This window comes from Cutaneotrichosporon cavernicola (assembly GCF_030864355.1).
Source record: "Cutaneotrichosporon cavernicola HIS019 DNA, chromosome: 5".
Taxonomy (NCBI): domain Eukaryota; kingdom Fungi; phylum Basidiomycota; class Tremellomycetes; order Trichosporonales; family Trichosporonaceae; genus Cutaneotrichosporon; species Cutaneotrichosporon cavernicola.
Genome location: NC_083397.1, coordinates 868,835 through 883,845, shown reverse-complemented (window position 1 = coordinate 883,845; position 15,011 = coordinate 868,835). Strand labels below are relative to the sequence as shown.

The window sequence follows — 15,011 nt, the reverse complement described above, 5'->3', positions numbered from 1 at the left end:
GGCCTGAACGCGTGGAGGTTGAGCGATGTTTGATGCCGGGTGTGGGAATTGGGATGAGGGGTATGCGGTGATGGGTAGAAGAAGAGAGTGGTGAGTGAGACGACGAGGAAGGCTCGAGTGATGGCGAGATAGATGTCTAGTGACCGAGAGGAGTGACGAGGTAGACGTAGATGTGAGGTGCAACGGGGTCGCCAATCGCCAAGAGGGTAAGTGGGTGGGTGGGTGGGTGATGAGGGGTGGAGAGTGACTTTGGTGGCACACTCACTCTAGTGAGCTAGGTGAGTGTATGGGTGGTTAAGGGGCGTTAAACCGGATGCCGGATGTCGCATCAAAGCACCCAAGCGGCAAAGCAACCAGTGCGCACTTTGCCCTCCTTGTCTTCACATTCACCCCTACATCAATTTGCTCCCGTCTCTCCTCGTCTACCTTTTCACTAACTAATCCCTTTACGTCCTGTACTCATGTACCCTTTGTAACACGTGGCATTCCCCTTCTCAAACCCGCACCTCCTCACAATTGCTCACAAATCCCTGGCAACTTGGGTAAGAAAACACCTGATCCAGCAAGATTCAGGCATTGTTACTCATCTTGTTCTTAATTGTTCTGCTTTCCTTTTCAAACTTTGAACACTCTTGACTCTCTTAGCTTGGTAGATTCCTAGATTCTTAGCATCCTAGTCTCCTAGCTGCCTTGCTTTAAAAGGCTAGGCTAATCTCGCACCAGCCCGTCCAACATGTACATCACCGTCCGTTGTCCGACTTCCCTACCGCATATACCAAACCTCTCAAACTCTAAACATTTTGCATTTTGCACAGAACTTCTACTTCCGTCCAGCGTCTAGATACAACCTGGTACCATCTGTTACTTTGGGGTGGCCTCTCGAGCTCTCAGAGGACTCGGCAACCATGCTCCAAGGCCGAGTATTACGCGATGTCGGGTGTGCCGAGGGCACTGATCGCCTTGGACGCCATGATCGGTGGCTAATGGATTGTCAGAGATGTCAGAGGCGTCCATGATACTACCCCTTGGTACGCTGGAATTCTGGATGCCGCGGACAGGGTGATCAGGCCTACTGCTAGTCTACAGGGTGGGTAGTGGATCAGTGGACGAACTTGGGACCACAATTCCCACAATCGACGAGGCAACCAGTGGACGCTGTTGCCGCCCCCTCCACGGAACGACCCTACTGACTGGATGGCTGATCATGAGCACGGATGATGACATTATGGCATCATGGCCTTGAAGGAGTGCTAGTGTATAGTTGTGAATGTCGCAGATCGCAGAGGCAACACGTGGCCGCAACCCCGTATCGAGTTTGTCTCCAACTGAGTTAGTAGGCAGTCACCTCTCAGTGATACGCTTGAAGGGCCCTGTTTCCAGTTGTTTCCGGCTGCCACCTGATGTCACGCCGGAATGCAAAGAACGCGACGATCTCAGGTGTGTGAGTGGGGAAGTGGGGGAGCATGTGTAGTCCATTGTGGCAGTGATAAGTCTCGGCAGATCTATGCTGTCCGCACGAGGCTGGCAGGGACACACCGGATCTGGTGATAAGTCTGTTAAACTGGGTGTTGGCGTAGTGTGGTGTGGCGATGGGCCAAGGCCAAGTCTTGCATAACTGAGGTTTTGCGAATGTGATTCTGCTCAGAAGTCTGATGCCAACATTGTCGTGCGAGTAGCTGTTGTCTTTCTGTGGGCTCCAAAACCGCCACTGTTCAGGCAGACATTGCTCTGCCATGCTTTGTCTATTGCGTACTGGCCGCCTCAAGCAATGGCGTGGATGTAGATTGAGGGAGCAAGTGGTAGTACAGCCATTTCGCGGTTGCCAACGACTAGCGCCAGAAAGCTACGTCGATACGCGGCAGCCATTTTCGTCCAGCTCCTGCGTGGCAGAATGAGTCGAGCTACCCAGAGGCTGTGCTGTTTACCCCCATACCGGGCCAACGTGAATGTGAACGGCTCCACTACTACGCTCTGTCAAATCGCCTAATCGACCTGACGCGCCGTTTGAAATGGCTCGTCCGATATGAGGCATCAGGACGCCTGGCTCACTTCCTCGTCGCTCACGGCATGGCGCGGCGTGCCCGGCCCGCTTACAACATGACCCGGCACGAAACATGGTACGACATTGAAGCATTAGCATCAGACGACGCGCTGCGGATAGCAAGCATTCTGCAGCTTGGTAGCTGTAATTCAAGCAGACGAGTCACAGACGCGTTGCCGAAACGTGCCTGAATCAGCCAGTGACTACCAGGCACATTGGTGCCCGTGCATGCCCGCCTGGCACCAACCCAGTTCCGATCCGCGCTGCACGTTGTCCGACAAGGCCGGGTTTGTTGCAATCGTGCAGATGAACGACATGGACGCGTATCCGCGCAATTTCATACATGGACACACTCCCGTGTCGTCGCTTCCGGTCCCTCGTGTCCCGAGTGTCCTTGTGTCCTTCCGGTCCCGTACCGGCTTCCCGTGCGCCACTTGTGCTGATCTAGGTGGTTAGATCGCAAACCAGTAGATAACCAGACAGGCAAACAGGCAGAGAAGTAGACAAGGTAGACGGGAGGTCGGACACCGCGCTCACACGAGGATGAGGGCCATGGCTGCGAGGCTGCGAGAATATGTAGTGAGTCATATAGGCTTACTTGTATGACGTCGTTCGCGATGGACGTCCAATGGGTGTGATTGTCATGTCAGTTCGGGGATCGGCGGTCGGCCGTGTGCCAGTGTGCCATGCCACATAATGAGCGATCAGATATTGTACAACTGACGGGACGCGCGGACGCGTGTCGTGTCATGAGAAGGAACGAGTGCAGCTTACGAGGACGAATGGACTGCCTCTCCTTGTCCTAGCCTGGTCATTGAGGTCATGCTAGTCACTTATACTTAGCCAGATCGGCACAATCGCATCGCGTGGCTATACTCTGGTTCTTGGCTCAGTTAGGGCCAGGCCCAACTGCCAGGTCTCTCTGAGGACATGGAGCACACGACTCCCCTTCCCGGTGGAATCCCTACTCCCTACCCACGGCATGTTGCGTGTTGGTCTGAAAGTCATCTTTCAACTTTGCTCCCATGCTTGCCCAACTGGCGTGTCATTATCCCTCCGGTTGTGCTTTAATGTGCGATATAAAATGGTATCATTCCCACAATCCTCCGGGCCTCCGAAACTGCGGGCCGGGCGCGACGCGATCGGTCATGTAATGTTACATCAGTCAACTCAAGTTGTAAGTCAATCTGCAACACTAGTTTGGCATACTCTCCGACCGCCAAAGTAGCAGCTCCGACGCCGCCTAGATCGGTAGGTTCGGTAGTAGGGTTTGCGCCACCGGCTGCTGCCCGTCAATCTGCGGTGTCAGGGATCCAAAGTCCAGCTCAAACAAACGCCAGAGGTAGATTTGTTGATGCACAACATCATATATGAATCTCACAACGTTAGAGTGGTTCCATATCAGCCTGAGCTCGCCATGTGATGTATGGCGGGCTAGAGGCTAGAGGGGACGTTTGAAGTCTGAAACGGATTTGATTCATTGTGGCGTTGTAGTATAGTAATGAGACGGTAAGCGGGTAAGCGAGTAGGGAGTTGTTGATTGCAAGATTGATTCGGGGTCAGATGCGTCGCTTTGACCAAAGACTGACTGACTGCACATATGGATATGACCAAAAGAGGCAAGGTATGTCTTTTCAACGTCAAAGTGCCCGAATGTCCCGCATCCCTCGCCCTTACTCGCGTCTTGCCGTACATTGGATTATAATAAACTACAAGCAAATTATCAGTTCTTTGTTCCTCTTTTGATTCACCTCATAAGTACTACATGTACCTCATAGTACCCGAATGAACCCTGTAATAATATCAGGCCATTCAAGCGTTCAAGGCATGCAAGGCAGGTTTAGATTACCCTGGATTGGGCCGTCCCGCATTTCTGTACTATACCGATGATGAGCCTTGGCCTTTACAGCGTGGTCTACCTTTGAACAATGCGTTAACCCTCACCTTGGGCCGTTCCTAAGTGCCTGAATACTTTGATGCCTAGAATACCTAAGAGTCCCTCGACTGACACGGCGGGGTCCGGCACGACAACGGCCTCATTACAGTCTCTTCAAGTCCTTGGCCCTCCCCATTTCCCTAGAGCTCGCTACCTCCTCGCGGCGATCGCGGCTCATCTCCTCCCCCCCTCACCCTTCCCCTTCACACTCATCCACACCGCATCACCTGTCTGTCTACTGGTTCGGGACAAGACTGTACCTTGTTCACCACCTCCTTAACCCCCCTCTCTTTACTTGTCTTCTTGACTTTCTCTCACTCCTCCATACTAGCTCTCGACTCGACTCTACATTGCCATCTCCCTTGCAACTTTCTTTCCAACCACAACAACTCAACCTTGCCATCTTGCTCATTCCCATTCCCATTCCCATTCCTATTCCTATTGATATCGATCGCGTTCCTCCTTTCTCCCTTTAAAACGACAAAGTGCACGACCCTTCACATCTCCGCCCGTTCTCCCCCGCACCCTCTCCCCTCGGTAACACTCCACTCTCCTGGCCCTTGAAGCGCCTCCCCGCCCCGCCCCGCCTATACGTCTAGCCACCTAGCGCCTAGCCACTGGCCACCTGTTACCTGTTTGCTTCTACGGTTCAAAGAGACATAATTCTACCTGTCACACTCGTTTGCCCCTTTCTTGTCACCCACTAGCGTTTGCCTTTTCGCAATCCTCTAGGCCTCGCTCCATCTTGTATCCTGCACGTGAGCCACCAGACCTCCATCTGGCACTCTTTGTCTCATCATCAATCAAAAACACAACCAGAGTGACAAGATAAGTCACGGAACGCAGCTGCCATTAGGCTTGTCTTTCGTTCCTCGGTTCATCGCTGGTATCAATTGGACACGGCTCAGTAGGCCAAAGGCGCCCTCCACCCATTGATCGCCACCCACTCGCCATCGTCTGGAGTTGCCTCCGCCCCTCTGTGCCCCGCACCTTCGCCAACCAACGACGCCCCCCATTTCCCTTTCCATCCCTTCCCTTCCACAACCCCGTCCCGTCACCCTTCCTTCTTACCCACTCAACTGCTCTCTCTCTCTCTTCATCACGGGCCCCCATCAACGTGCCGGCGCAACTTCTTGCCATCAAGTGTAACACTGCGCGACACACCCCAATTCACACGGTTCACGCAACACTCGACACGCCCATCCTTTACTCGTCTGCGACAACCCCTGGCACGGGTACGCGTCAACATCTTGGTGACTCCTTGACCACGTTAAGTCCTGGTCTCTTGACAGTCTGTGAGTTGTCCTGCGTGGCCGTCTCGAGGTGTGGCGTTGGCCGAAACCCGTTGTCCAAAGTCTCAAGCTGTCGCTGACACCCGTTCCTTGCTGCCGTCATGATGAACGCGACCGATACACGCCTGACCTACAACCTTCCTTCGGCCCCCACTGCATCTCTCTCTCGGATCATGCCTTCCTCACCACATGACTCACTCACCTCGCCCCCCTTGTGCCACACCTCTTGCAAACAGACATACAAGGTGCACCGAAACCACCTGGCACACGTACACACACGTGATTACCGGGTCACTCCCCGGCGTCTGAAACAATTTCTTTCACTCCCGGGCATAGACAGCGACTCGCAACTGGAATGAACCCACAATACCCAGATCATAACCACAACCACAACCTGGCCTATGGCAGGCCAAGTGACGGAGACCAGACCATGTACGCGCCATTCCCTACCTATGACGCACCGCCACCTCAGTCGGTCAACATGTATCCAGGCTATTACCCCATGAGCGAGCCTATGGACCCAAATCACCCATCTGACATCCACCTCGCAGGTCCTGCTCCTACCAGGCTACGTGCCCGTCGTGCACCCGGAGACCGCGCGTCCCTCGAGGTCGCCGTGCACCCATACAGCATGGATGGACGCATGTCGCCAACGAGATACTCGCCAGGTATTCCCCTGATGCCCCCGATTCCCCCCAAGAGCTCGCTGCGCGGAAAGACTGCCGAGGAGGAGGAGGCAAGAAAGGCGCGCAAGCGTGAGATGGGCCGAGAGCGCCAGCGTCGCAAGCGCTTGCGCGACAAGGCCAAGCGAGAGGTGAGTTTGACTCTGTCGCGGCAAACTGACAGGCAGGCTGTGGAGAACCAGCAGCGTGCTGCCGGATCCTCTACGTCTACGCTACTCGGCCGGTCCGCTGGCGACAGAAGCTCGTTCACATCCGTCTCGTCCTACGAAGGGCCATCGTCTGTGTCGACTACGTACTCGAATCTGCCTCCGATGGCCATCCCCATATCGTCACCGTCCCACTCTTTTGGCATGTCAAGCTCCGGCTCGATGTCAGACATGTCGTCTCCCGGGCACTTGTCTCCCACCATGGGCGGCTTTGCCTCTGACGATTCGTCTTGGGAGCACAACACCATGTTGAGCACTCTGACTTTGTCGGGAGGTGGCGACGCGACGGTGCGCGCCTCGAAGCCGCGCGCCCAGAGCGCAGCGCTGAGCAGCATCGCTGGCTCGAGAAGAGACTCTGGCGCAGAAGTCCACGGTTACCCGACGGTCCAGTCCCCCGCGAAGCGGCGCAAGTCGGAAGCTGGCGATCAGCAGGTCGGGTTGGGCGTCAACTTCGGGCAAGAAGGTGCGGGGAACAACGAGGCCTGGCGCCAAACCCGCGACCTTCGCCGCACCGAGTCTGCGGCAGACAACATTCCTATCGACCCGGCTTTGACAGGAGAAGCACATCGATCCCCTACGCCCCCTCCTGCAGTGCCTCTGGGCAACGGCATGCATGGTAGCCAACCCCAGCCGTCAAGCGATGGTACCTACTTTGCGTCGACTGTCGTCATGGCCTTGTCCCAGACCCAGTGGTCTGGCGAGATTCAAAATCGACTCGGTGTGGACCGCGCCGATCTCGAGAGCATGGGCTCCGGCCTGGCTGCAACCTACGACCGTTGGCGCTACGAACAGAACAGGGGCAGAGCCAGCTTCGATTCAAGTGGTGGTCGGGTTTCTCCATCTCCCATGTCGCCGTCTAGACCGTTTGCCACGCCGTCGTCCCGAGGCGTTGGCCAGGATTACACATCCGAGTCGCCATCGACGTCGTCCAACAACTCGCACCACAACATGCCTGGGCTCAGCCATAGACCGGGGTCTAATCCTACTATCAGTGTCGCGCCCGCTGGTCGACCGCCTCACACTCCCAAGCACCAGCACGTCAACAGTGGCTCGTCCTCCAACTCTCCAGCCAACCCAACTCTGCAGACACCTGCATCCCACCAGAGCGCCTTCCCCCAGCACGACATCAACCAGACATGGACGGCACACACTGCCCGCATGTACGAATCCGGCTGGCGCGAGCAGTACCCTCCCCCTATGCCCGGCCAGATGATGGCGGACGGCAAGCCTCGCATGATCCCGCCGCCTCCGCTGCATGCGCCCTCGAACGCGCCAATGCCTGCGCTGCACAGTCCTGTCACGGTACAGCCCGGCGTCTTCCAGCAGACGCCGGCACAGGGCGCACCGCGCACGTTTACGCCAAACATGCCTCCACCTCATGCCATGCCGGGGGTGCAGATGTACTATGGCGCTGCCGGTGTTCCTCAAGGTGTGCCCAACGCGGTGCACCGCCAGCCTGGTGACGAGATGCTCCAACTTGGTGGCCAGTAACCATGTCTCGCATTCATTCTCTCTTTCATCTGCATCGACGGCAACATTACACGCAACTGCCTACAATACCCACCTACCCACTCTTGGACTTCAACCTGCCTGCAATAATACATCACCTTGCAAGGCACACGACCTGTAACGACCCGTAACGACCTAACGACACGACAGTCGCGCAGCTACTCTGCCGACACGAACGACTACGCACGCGCTCCTCGACTAGGAAGCAGTAATCTCGAACTACCTTAGTCTTCGCGACTACCGCCATCTGAAAACATCCTCTTCTCTACCGTTTGTCCGGGTGCTAGTCACCCTCTGCATCCTGTCAATCTTGCCCTTGGTTTCAAACAACACTGACTGCGACCGCTGAATCATGACTGCATCATAACTGACTGTAACTGTCACGCCCATCTACCATGACTAACTGTCGGAGACGATCACTACATGAATCAGCTGATGCGTGACGGTGACAAGGCGTTCATAAACGTTTCTCTCGTAAAGCCTGGCACTGCCCTGTGGGATGCCACGAAACTCATGTGACGTGGCATGTCCGTGCACTGTGATCCGCTCATGGCCACTGAGTGACGAACCGACATTCCACGGGTGCGTGACAGGCCTGGCCGCCAGGTAGTGACGTCGCCATCATTGCTATGGAAGTGTTGGGACGGGTGAGGTCCCACATGAATCTCACCACACCGCTTTCAACCGCCGCACGACCTACGTGCCGCGTCGCGCGTCACCGTCACCGTCACCGTCACCGTGTAACTTCGCGTCGTGTCGCGTCGAGCCGAGCGTCAAGCGTTCGGCGCTCACGGCGGTACACAATGTGAATCACATCTGTCGCTGACACGGATCCATCTGTCGCTGACGCGGATCACATCTGTCGCTGACACGGTGCTCACCATACTGACCTGGCTGTTGACGACCTTGCCATTATCTTCCTTACCCTCATCGAGAACACCAGTTTGCGATATTGGCGGTCTCGACCAAACGGTGGCTGACGTGTGCGCGCCAGCGGCCCGTTTTGCTGATACAATCCCGGCCAAGAGGTTGAAAGTGCACACAAATTGTCGCAAACGTTGCGCCCGTGAGCATGTCGGAATGGCAGAAGAGGATCAGACTTGGCCGGGAATGGGATCGGGATGTCCGTTAGTGTGAAGCGCGGGGGGAGAAGGAGACGTACTCGCCCAGCTTGTGTGCTGCCTCCATCATGTGTCGAGTGGTGAGTGGTGAGAACGGGGTGAGCTTGCATTTTTCTCTCATTGCTATAGCCTCTCCATCGCTAGGCTCTCGACGGCAGAGTACCAACATAAAGAGTACTTCCACTGGCCTCCATGGCCCACTCACTCTCGGATACACGTCGGATACAGGACCATAAACCGTCCGATCCGAGATTCAACCTGTTTGGAAGATTGAAAAGAGCGACTGCTCTCATGACAAGATTTGACATTGAGAGAAGGTAAGCGAGGGCGTAGGGAATGGCTGGTGTACGCTCAACCACGCGCTGCGCCCCTGCCTGGCACTTGTCCCAGCTTCCCATCTCAGAACATACAAGCATGCATCGTCCATCTCTAATCGTACAGCATACCCTATCGCTTCCGGCGCGGAATGTTGCCTCCTTCCCCGAGCACGCTCATGGGGGCCCGTTCAAACTCTGCCGACGCGAGTTTCTTCGTCCGCCGCCGAGTGGAGATGTTGAGGGGCAGGTCGGACGCCGAACCGACAGGACGTTCCATAGGTTGGGCCGGTGCGTCCAGCGACACTGCCAGCGAGCTGTTGCGGGACATCCTGGTTTCGGACACTGGCTCGGGGCTCCTCACAATGTGGGAAGGAGAAGCCGAGGTGGGGGACAGAGACGCAGTCACGTCGACGTCGGGTGTCTCTGTCCTGGGTTCGGGGACAAGAGGCGATCCACGCCGTATACGGTCAAGAAGCACGCCGCGGGGGGCGGTGCGTTCCCAGCTCGGCATGGGGTAGGAGCGTTTCCTGGGAGTGTTGCCTGTCGGATCGTCGGAGGCGAGGCTGCCTATAAAGTCGGCGCTTGTGGATACCATCGTCTCGAGCTTGCGCTTGGCACTGTTGTACGCCTTGCCGCTGTCGGCGGATGCCGTACCATGCGACCGCAAAAGGGTGGATGTAATTCCGGCCGTGTCGTTCGCGGTGGTGCGGGTGTAGGCGGCCGAGGAGGCGTGTAGGCCCCGCGCGCCGTCGAGCACATCCGACAGGGCCGAGAGATGCGATTGTGCGCTGGTCGACGCATGCGCGGATACTGCTGTCAGCTTTGCTACGATGAAACTCACGGTCGGCAACGCCGTCCCCGATCTTGGCGCAGAGTGTATTCAGTGCGTTGAGGCGCTCGATGCCCTGCCGCGTTGTTTCGGCACCATACGCCTCCAGCCGTGTCCGCAAGCCGGTCGTAACCTCCTCCATCGCCTCTGGCACGGCGCTCCGCTGTGCCTCCACCGTCTCGGCTTTTGTGTACATATCCTCGTGGAACACACGCGCGCCCTCCGCCATGTCCCCCGCCACTTCCGCGTGTGCTACAGCAAACGCCTCCATCTTCTCGACACCGTCATCGTTGGCAGACCGCACACGCGCGAGCGCGCCGCCAAGTCGCTCCTCCTCCTGTTCTCCGAAGCGCTGGACCAACCCCGCGATTCCGGAGAGAAGATCTGTTCGAGCGCGCACGCCCTGTGCCCGCTCGTCTTTTAGGAGTTTGGAGAGTGCGGCGTTCTGTGCACGCAAGCGAGCGACCTCGTCAGCAGCAACCTGGGAGGCGAGCGCTGCTGCCCGCTCAGCATGCGCCTTTTGTGCCGCGACGTGCTCCTGTGCGGCGGCGATGACGTCGTCGACGAGCTGACTCGTCGTGTCCAGTACGCTGCCGACCGTGGCGAGGTGGGCACGCTGGTGGGCGACGAGCTCGTCAACCATACGTGTGGAGCGGAATTCGACTGCGCTCGCCCACTCCGCCACGGCGCGCTGCACCTCGTCGCGCACCGTGAGGATTGCACCGCTTGCCTCCACGAACACGCGTTTGTCGTCCTCGATCAATCCCGTCAATCCGGCCGCAAGTGTACCGAGGGCGCCAAGATTCTCGTCCAGTGCAGCCATATGCGAGTCCGCCTCGCTCTTGCCCCGCGCAGCGTACTCTTCGAGGTCGGCGCGCAGACTGTTTCCAAACTCGCCCTGCGTGCTGTGCAGCTTGGACATGCGCTTCTGCAAGTCGTGGGATAATGTAGTCATGGTCGCGCCGAAGCGTTGCGACAGCCCCGCGTTGGTGTCGAGTACGCCCGTTACGCGCCCCAGCTTGTCGAAGAGTCCGTCAACGTCGCGCACGCTCGTGGTCGCTACGGCACGGAGCTCGCCCGCCACTACGCCCAGGCGCTCCTCGCCAGCCGCGTATGCATCCGCGATCGCCTTCTCGTCGCCAAGCGCCACACGCATCGATTCAACGTCAATCTTGGCCGCCTCGAGGTCTGCGCCGAGCTGACGTTCGGCCTCGCGCGCCTCAGTGAGCTCGCTAGAGGTCGTGACGAAGCGTGTCGTGAGCTGCTCAAACTCGGCGCGACGGGTGCGCAGCTCGACCTCGACCGTCGTCACGCGCGTCTTGGCCTCGTCGTAGTTCAATTTGCGGAGAGCACGCTCCTCGCTCATGTCCTTCCACTGGTCGTCGGGGATGTACACGCCGTTCTTCTCGCGCGTCGCATGCAGCTCGGCCTTGAGTCGCTCGATGTCGCCGAGGTACTCGCGTAGCAAGCCAGCCTTGGTGAGATGTGCGTTGACTTCGGGCTTGTTGCGAATGCTCTTGGCACGGCTGGCGTAGTCGAGTGTTGATAGTGTCTCCTCCATGTTGCTCCTGGTCGGCGACACGGTTGCGATGATGCACGTCTTGGTGCGCCCGCCGAGCGAATCTTGCAAGAGCCGCGTGAGCTTGGACTCGCGGTACGGGATGTGTTGTGCCGACTTGTCGACCAGGGCGTTGATAACGCGCCCGAGGGAGAGAAGGGACTGGTTGATCATCCCGGCCTCTCGCCGTTGTGCGCCCTGCGCCATGGAGCGCCCAACTGCCTCCGAGCCTGCCAGGTCGACGAGGTTGAACTTGCCTATCCTCAGCATGTCCTCGCCAGCCTTGTCGCCTGACGTCTCCTTGACGTGGACTGTGAGCGTGAAGATCGAGTGAGAGCGCGAACTCTCAGTGTTGAGTTTAGTCTCGGCGACCTGCCGCCGCTGGCTGCCTTTGCGGAGGATCGCGAGGCCGTCGTTCAGATCGCGCACACCTGCCTCCTCGACACCCTGGATATTCACGCCCTTCTTCGATGTGTCGTCAAAAATCTTAATGTTCGAGCTTGTCCCCTGCTTGCCGTAGTCGTAGGAGAGGAGGTCGCGCAGCTCCTCGTTATAGATCTCCAGATACGAGCACTTGACGGCGTACTCGCTGTCCTCCTGAACTTCAAGCAGCGCAAACAAACGATGGAGCACGCGTGGGATGATTCCCGCCTCGATGGACGGCGCCATCAACGGCGTTGGCGTCATGTCGCCCTGCATAGTGTACCTGTCGTCAGCGAGCTCAAACATACCGCGTACGTCTTGCCTGTCCCTGTCTGGCCATATGCAAAGATGGTACAGTTGTACCCCGACAACACCTCATTGAGCATGCCCTCTGCAACTTCAGCAAACACTGTCGTCTGGTCGGCCTCGGGACCGAACACCTTGTCAAACTTGTACGTCTTGGTGTTGGCGTCGGTCGGCACTCCGAGACTCCCCACAGCCGCCACTGGTGTTGTCGTGACCGTGATGGCGTCGGCCACGGGGCCGCCAGTCTGTGTTATGGGAGGCGAGTTCTCCTCGATTTCCTGTGGTGTGCGCCCCCGACATCGCACCACGACGTTGATGTTGGATTCTGGGATGTCCGACGGCACGCGCACGCCGCCCAATGCAGATGTTGTCCGCCGCCCGCCCGCAGAGCCGTTTAGTGGTCGCAAGGGACGTGAGGTTGGTGCGAGAGAAGTCGCTCGGGTCCCGGACCGCGATGTTCCGGCGCAGGGGACGCGTCGAGACATTCTAGATGAGACGATGGACAATGTGTTTGGGTGTTGTTGTTGTGAGGGATACAAGTCAGTCTCGTCGTTTGTTGTTGATCTCATGTAGTGCCACGTGGTCCTCGGAATAAGGGAATGGTCGCCACATCCGTTTAACGCCGTCATTTCCACGTGGTGACGATGTGTGTCGTGGCGTCGTGGCTTGGTCGGACCGGCTATGCCGCCCAAGTCCGTTCCGATGATACTGTGGCTTGGCTCGAGCTAGGTTTAATGCGTAACTTGTTACTCGGGAGGTCAGGTACCAAGCACACTGTACATCTCTTCACTCGGCACGCACTGTCAACTCGTGCTTTTTCTCGCTTACACATCACTCACCACTCACAATGCCGCCCCTCCAGTTGCTTGCCAATGTGCAGCGCGCACGGATGCGCGCCATCACGCCCCTCGCCCTCACCCTCGTCCGTCCGGCGCCGGTATTCCTCCGGCCAGCATTCCGCACTCTGTCAACGTCGCGACGCGTCCTGTTACAGAGCCAACGCGAGAACTTGGAAAGCAAGCTGCACGACTCGCGGGCCGCCGCGTCGTTCCATGGTGCGCTAATCTGACTGCCGTAACTAAAGCCAGACCCGATCACGCGGTACGAGTTCCTTGTCAACGAAGGCATCCTGAGACCCGACGAGCACCAGCGCGAGATTGTCAAAAAACTCATGCCGCTCTGGGACCACTTGAAGGATTATGACCCCGGTCCTCTCCCGGACCCGGGCGAGGTCGAGCCGTCATTCGTACGTCGATGAGGGAATCAGCTGATGGCAGTTTGGCAAGTTCTTCGTCCGCAAGTCGACGTTTGAGCCGACCATCCCGCTCGATCAGGTGCCCAAGGGCCTGTACCTCTACGGCTCGGTTGGGACTGGCAAGACAATGTTGATGGATCTGTTCTACTCGACCTTGCCCCACCAGTTCCAGCCGGGCGGTAAGTACGGGAGCACGCGCATCCATTTCCACAGCTTCATGATCGAGGTCTTGCAGCGCCAGCATGCCGTTACGGCGCGCTACGTGGCCGAGGGAGACGGGAAGCGCGACGCGATTCCCGAAGTGGCGCGCAGCATTGCCGCCGACGGGCGCGTGCTCTGCTTTGACGAGTTCCAAGTCACCGACATTGTGACGGCCATGCTTCTGCGTAGCCTCTTTGAGCGCCTGACGGACTTTGGCGTCGTCGCGGTCATCACGTCCAAGTACGTTGAACATTGAGATGTTGGCTGGGCTGACGGCAGCCGCCACCCTGACGAGCTGTATATCAACGGTATCCAGCGCGAGTCGTTCATCCCCGCGATTGACCTTATCAAGCAGCGCTTTGACATTGTCGACCTCAACTCGGGCACTGGTGAGTTTTGCGTTTGTGTTTAGATGATTTGTACTCACACACACACAGATTACCGCAAGATGCCGCGGACAATCACACATGTCTACTACCACCCGCTGAACGCGGCGACGTCGGCCGAGATGGACAAGCTCTTTCACGGCTTCGCCTCCGCCGATTCAGACCCCCCTGACATCAAGATCAACCGCAAACTCCCGCTTTGGGGCCGCGAGCTGACCGTTCCCGAGTCGTCTGCCCGCGTCGCGCGATTCACGTTTGACGCCTTGTGTAACCACCCACTCAGCGCGGCTGACTACCTCGAGATCACGGCCAAGTTCCCAACCGTGTTTGTTGAGGACGTGCCCAAGCTCACCCTGAGTGAGCGTGACCAGGCTCGTCGCTTCATCACGTTTATCGACGCGTGCTACGAGAACAAGGTGGGTGCCAAACGTGCGAGTAAAGCGAGCCGCGAAGGAGCGAAGGAGCGAAGGACCGGGGTTGTTCCCCAAGCCTACCTTGATCATCTTTGATATTCATTCAACACAACTGACGCCAGACAAAACTCTTCCTCTCGTCTGACGGTCCGATCTACGGCATCTTCTCGGATGAGAACGGCTCGGCGATGGACGACGACGTGATCAAGCAGACGATGACCGACCTGGGCATCAGCTCCGAGGTGGTGGGCTCGTCGTCCCTCTTCAGCTCAGACGAGGAGTTGTTCGCATTCGCGCGTTGCGTCTCGCGCCTGACCCAGATGGCGACCAAGGAGTGGGCAGACGAGAGCGCGCTCGCTCACCCGGTCAACGCCAAGAAAGAAAAGGCGCCGGTGGCCGAGTAGCATAGAGAGGGCTTCAGAAGAAAACTAAACAATATTCTTGACATATACCCTGCATCCAGCATGCTGTAGAGCCCTCGCGGCGTATGCATGGTCTGACACTGTGGTTGTGGCTAGTTCTAGGGATTCTTGTG

General features: G+C 57.7%; 3 protein-coding genes across 3 annotated transcripts; 2 read left to right on the top strand and 1 right to left on the bottom strand.

Annotated features, from left to right (window-relative positions):
- Window positions 1–5,699: 5,699 nt before the first annotated feature.
- On the top strand, window positions 5,700–7,649 carry CcaverHIS019_0503580 (uncharacterized protein; the record flags this gene model as incomplete). Its single annotated transcript, XM_060601508.1, has 2 exons — window positions 5,700–6,083; window positions 6,120–7,649. The coding sequence occupies 2 exons, from the start codon at window positions 5,700–5,702 to the stop codon at window positions 7,647–7,649; spliced, it is 1,914 nt and encodes a 637-aa protein (XP_060457995.1).
- Window positions 7,650–9,235: 1,586 nt separating this feature from the next.
- Window positions 9,236–12,706, bottom strand: KIP1 (uncharacterized protein; the record flags this gene model as incomplete). The annotated part of the gene is made up of 3 exons (XM_060601507.1): window positions 9,236–9,915; window positions 9,947–12,198; window positions 12,231–12,706. The coding sequence occupies 3 exons, from the start codon at window positions 12,704–12,706 to the stop codon at window positions 9,236–9,238; spliced, it is 3,408 nt and encodes a 1,135-aa protein (XP_060457994.1).
- A 362-nt stretch (window positions 12,707–13,068) lies between these two features.
- AFG1 (uncharacterized protein) lies at window positions 13,069–14,880 on the top strand (the record flags this gene model as incomplete). The annotated part of the gene is made up of 6 exons (XM_060601506.1): window positions 13,069–13,276; window positions 13,310–13,467; window positions 13,499–13,917; window positions 13,957–14,066; window positions 14,115–14,479; window positions 14,599–14,880. The coding sequence occupies 6 exons, from the start codon at window positions 13,069–13,071 to the stop codon at window positions 14,878–14,880; spliced, it is 1,542 nt and encodes a 513-aa protein (XP_060457993.1).
- Between the last annotated feature and the right edge of the window lie 131 nt (window positions 14,881–15,011).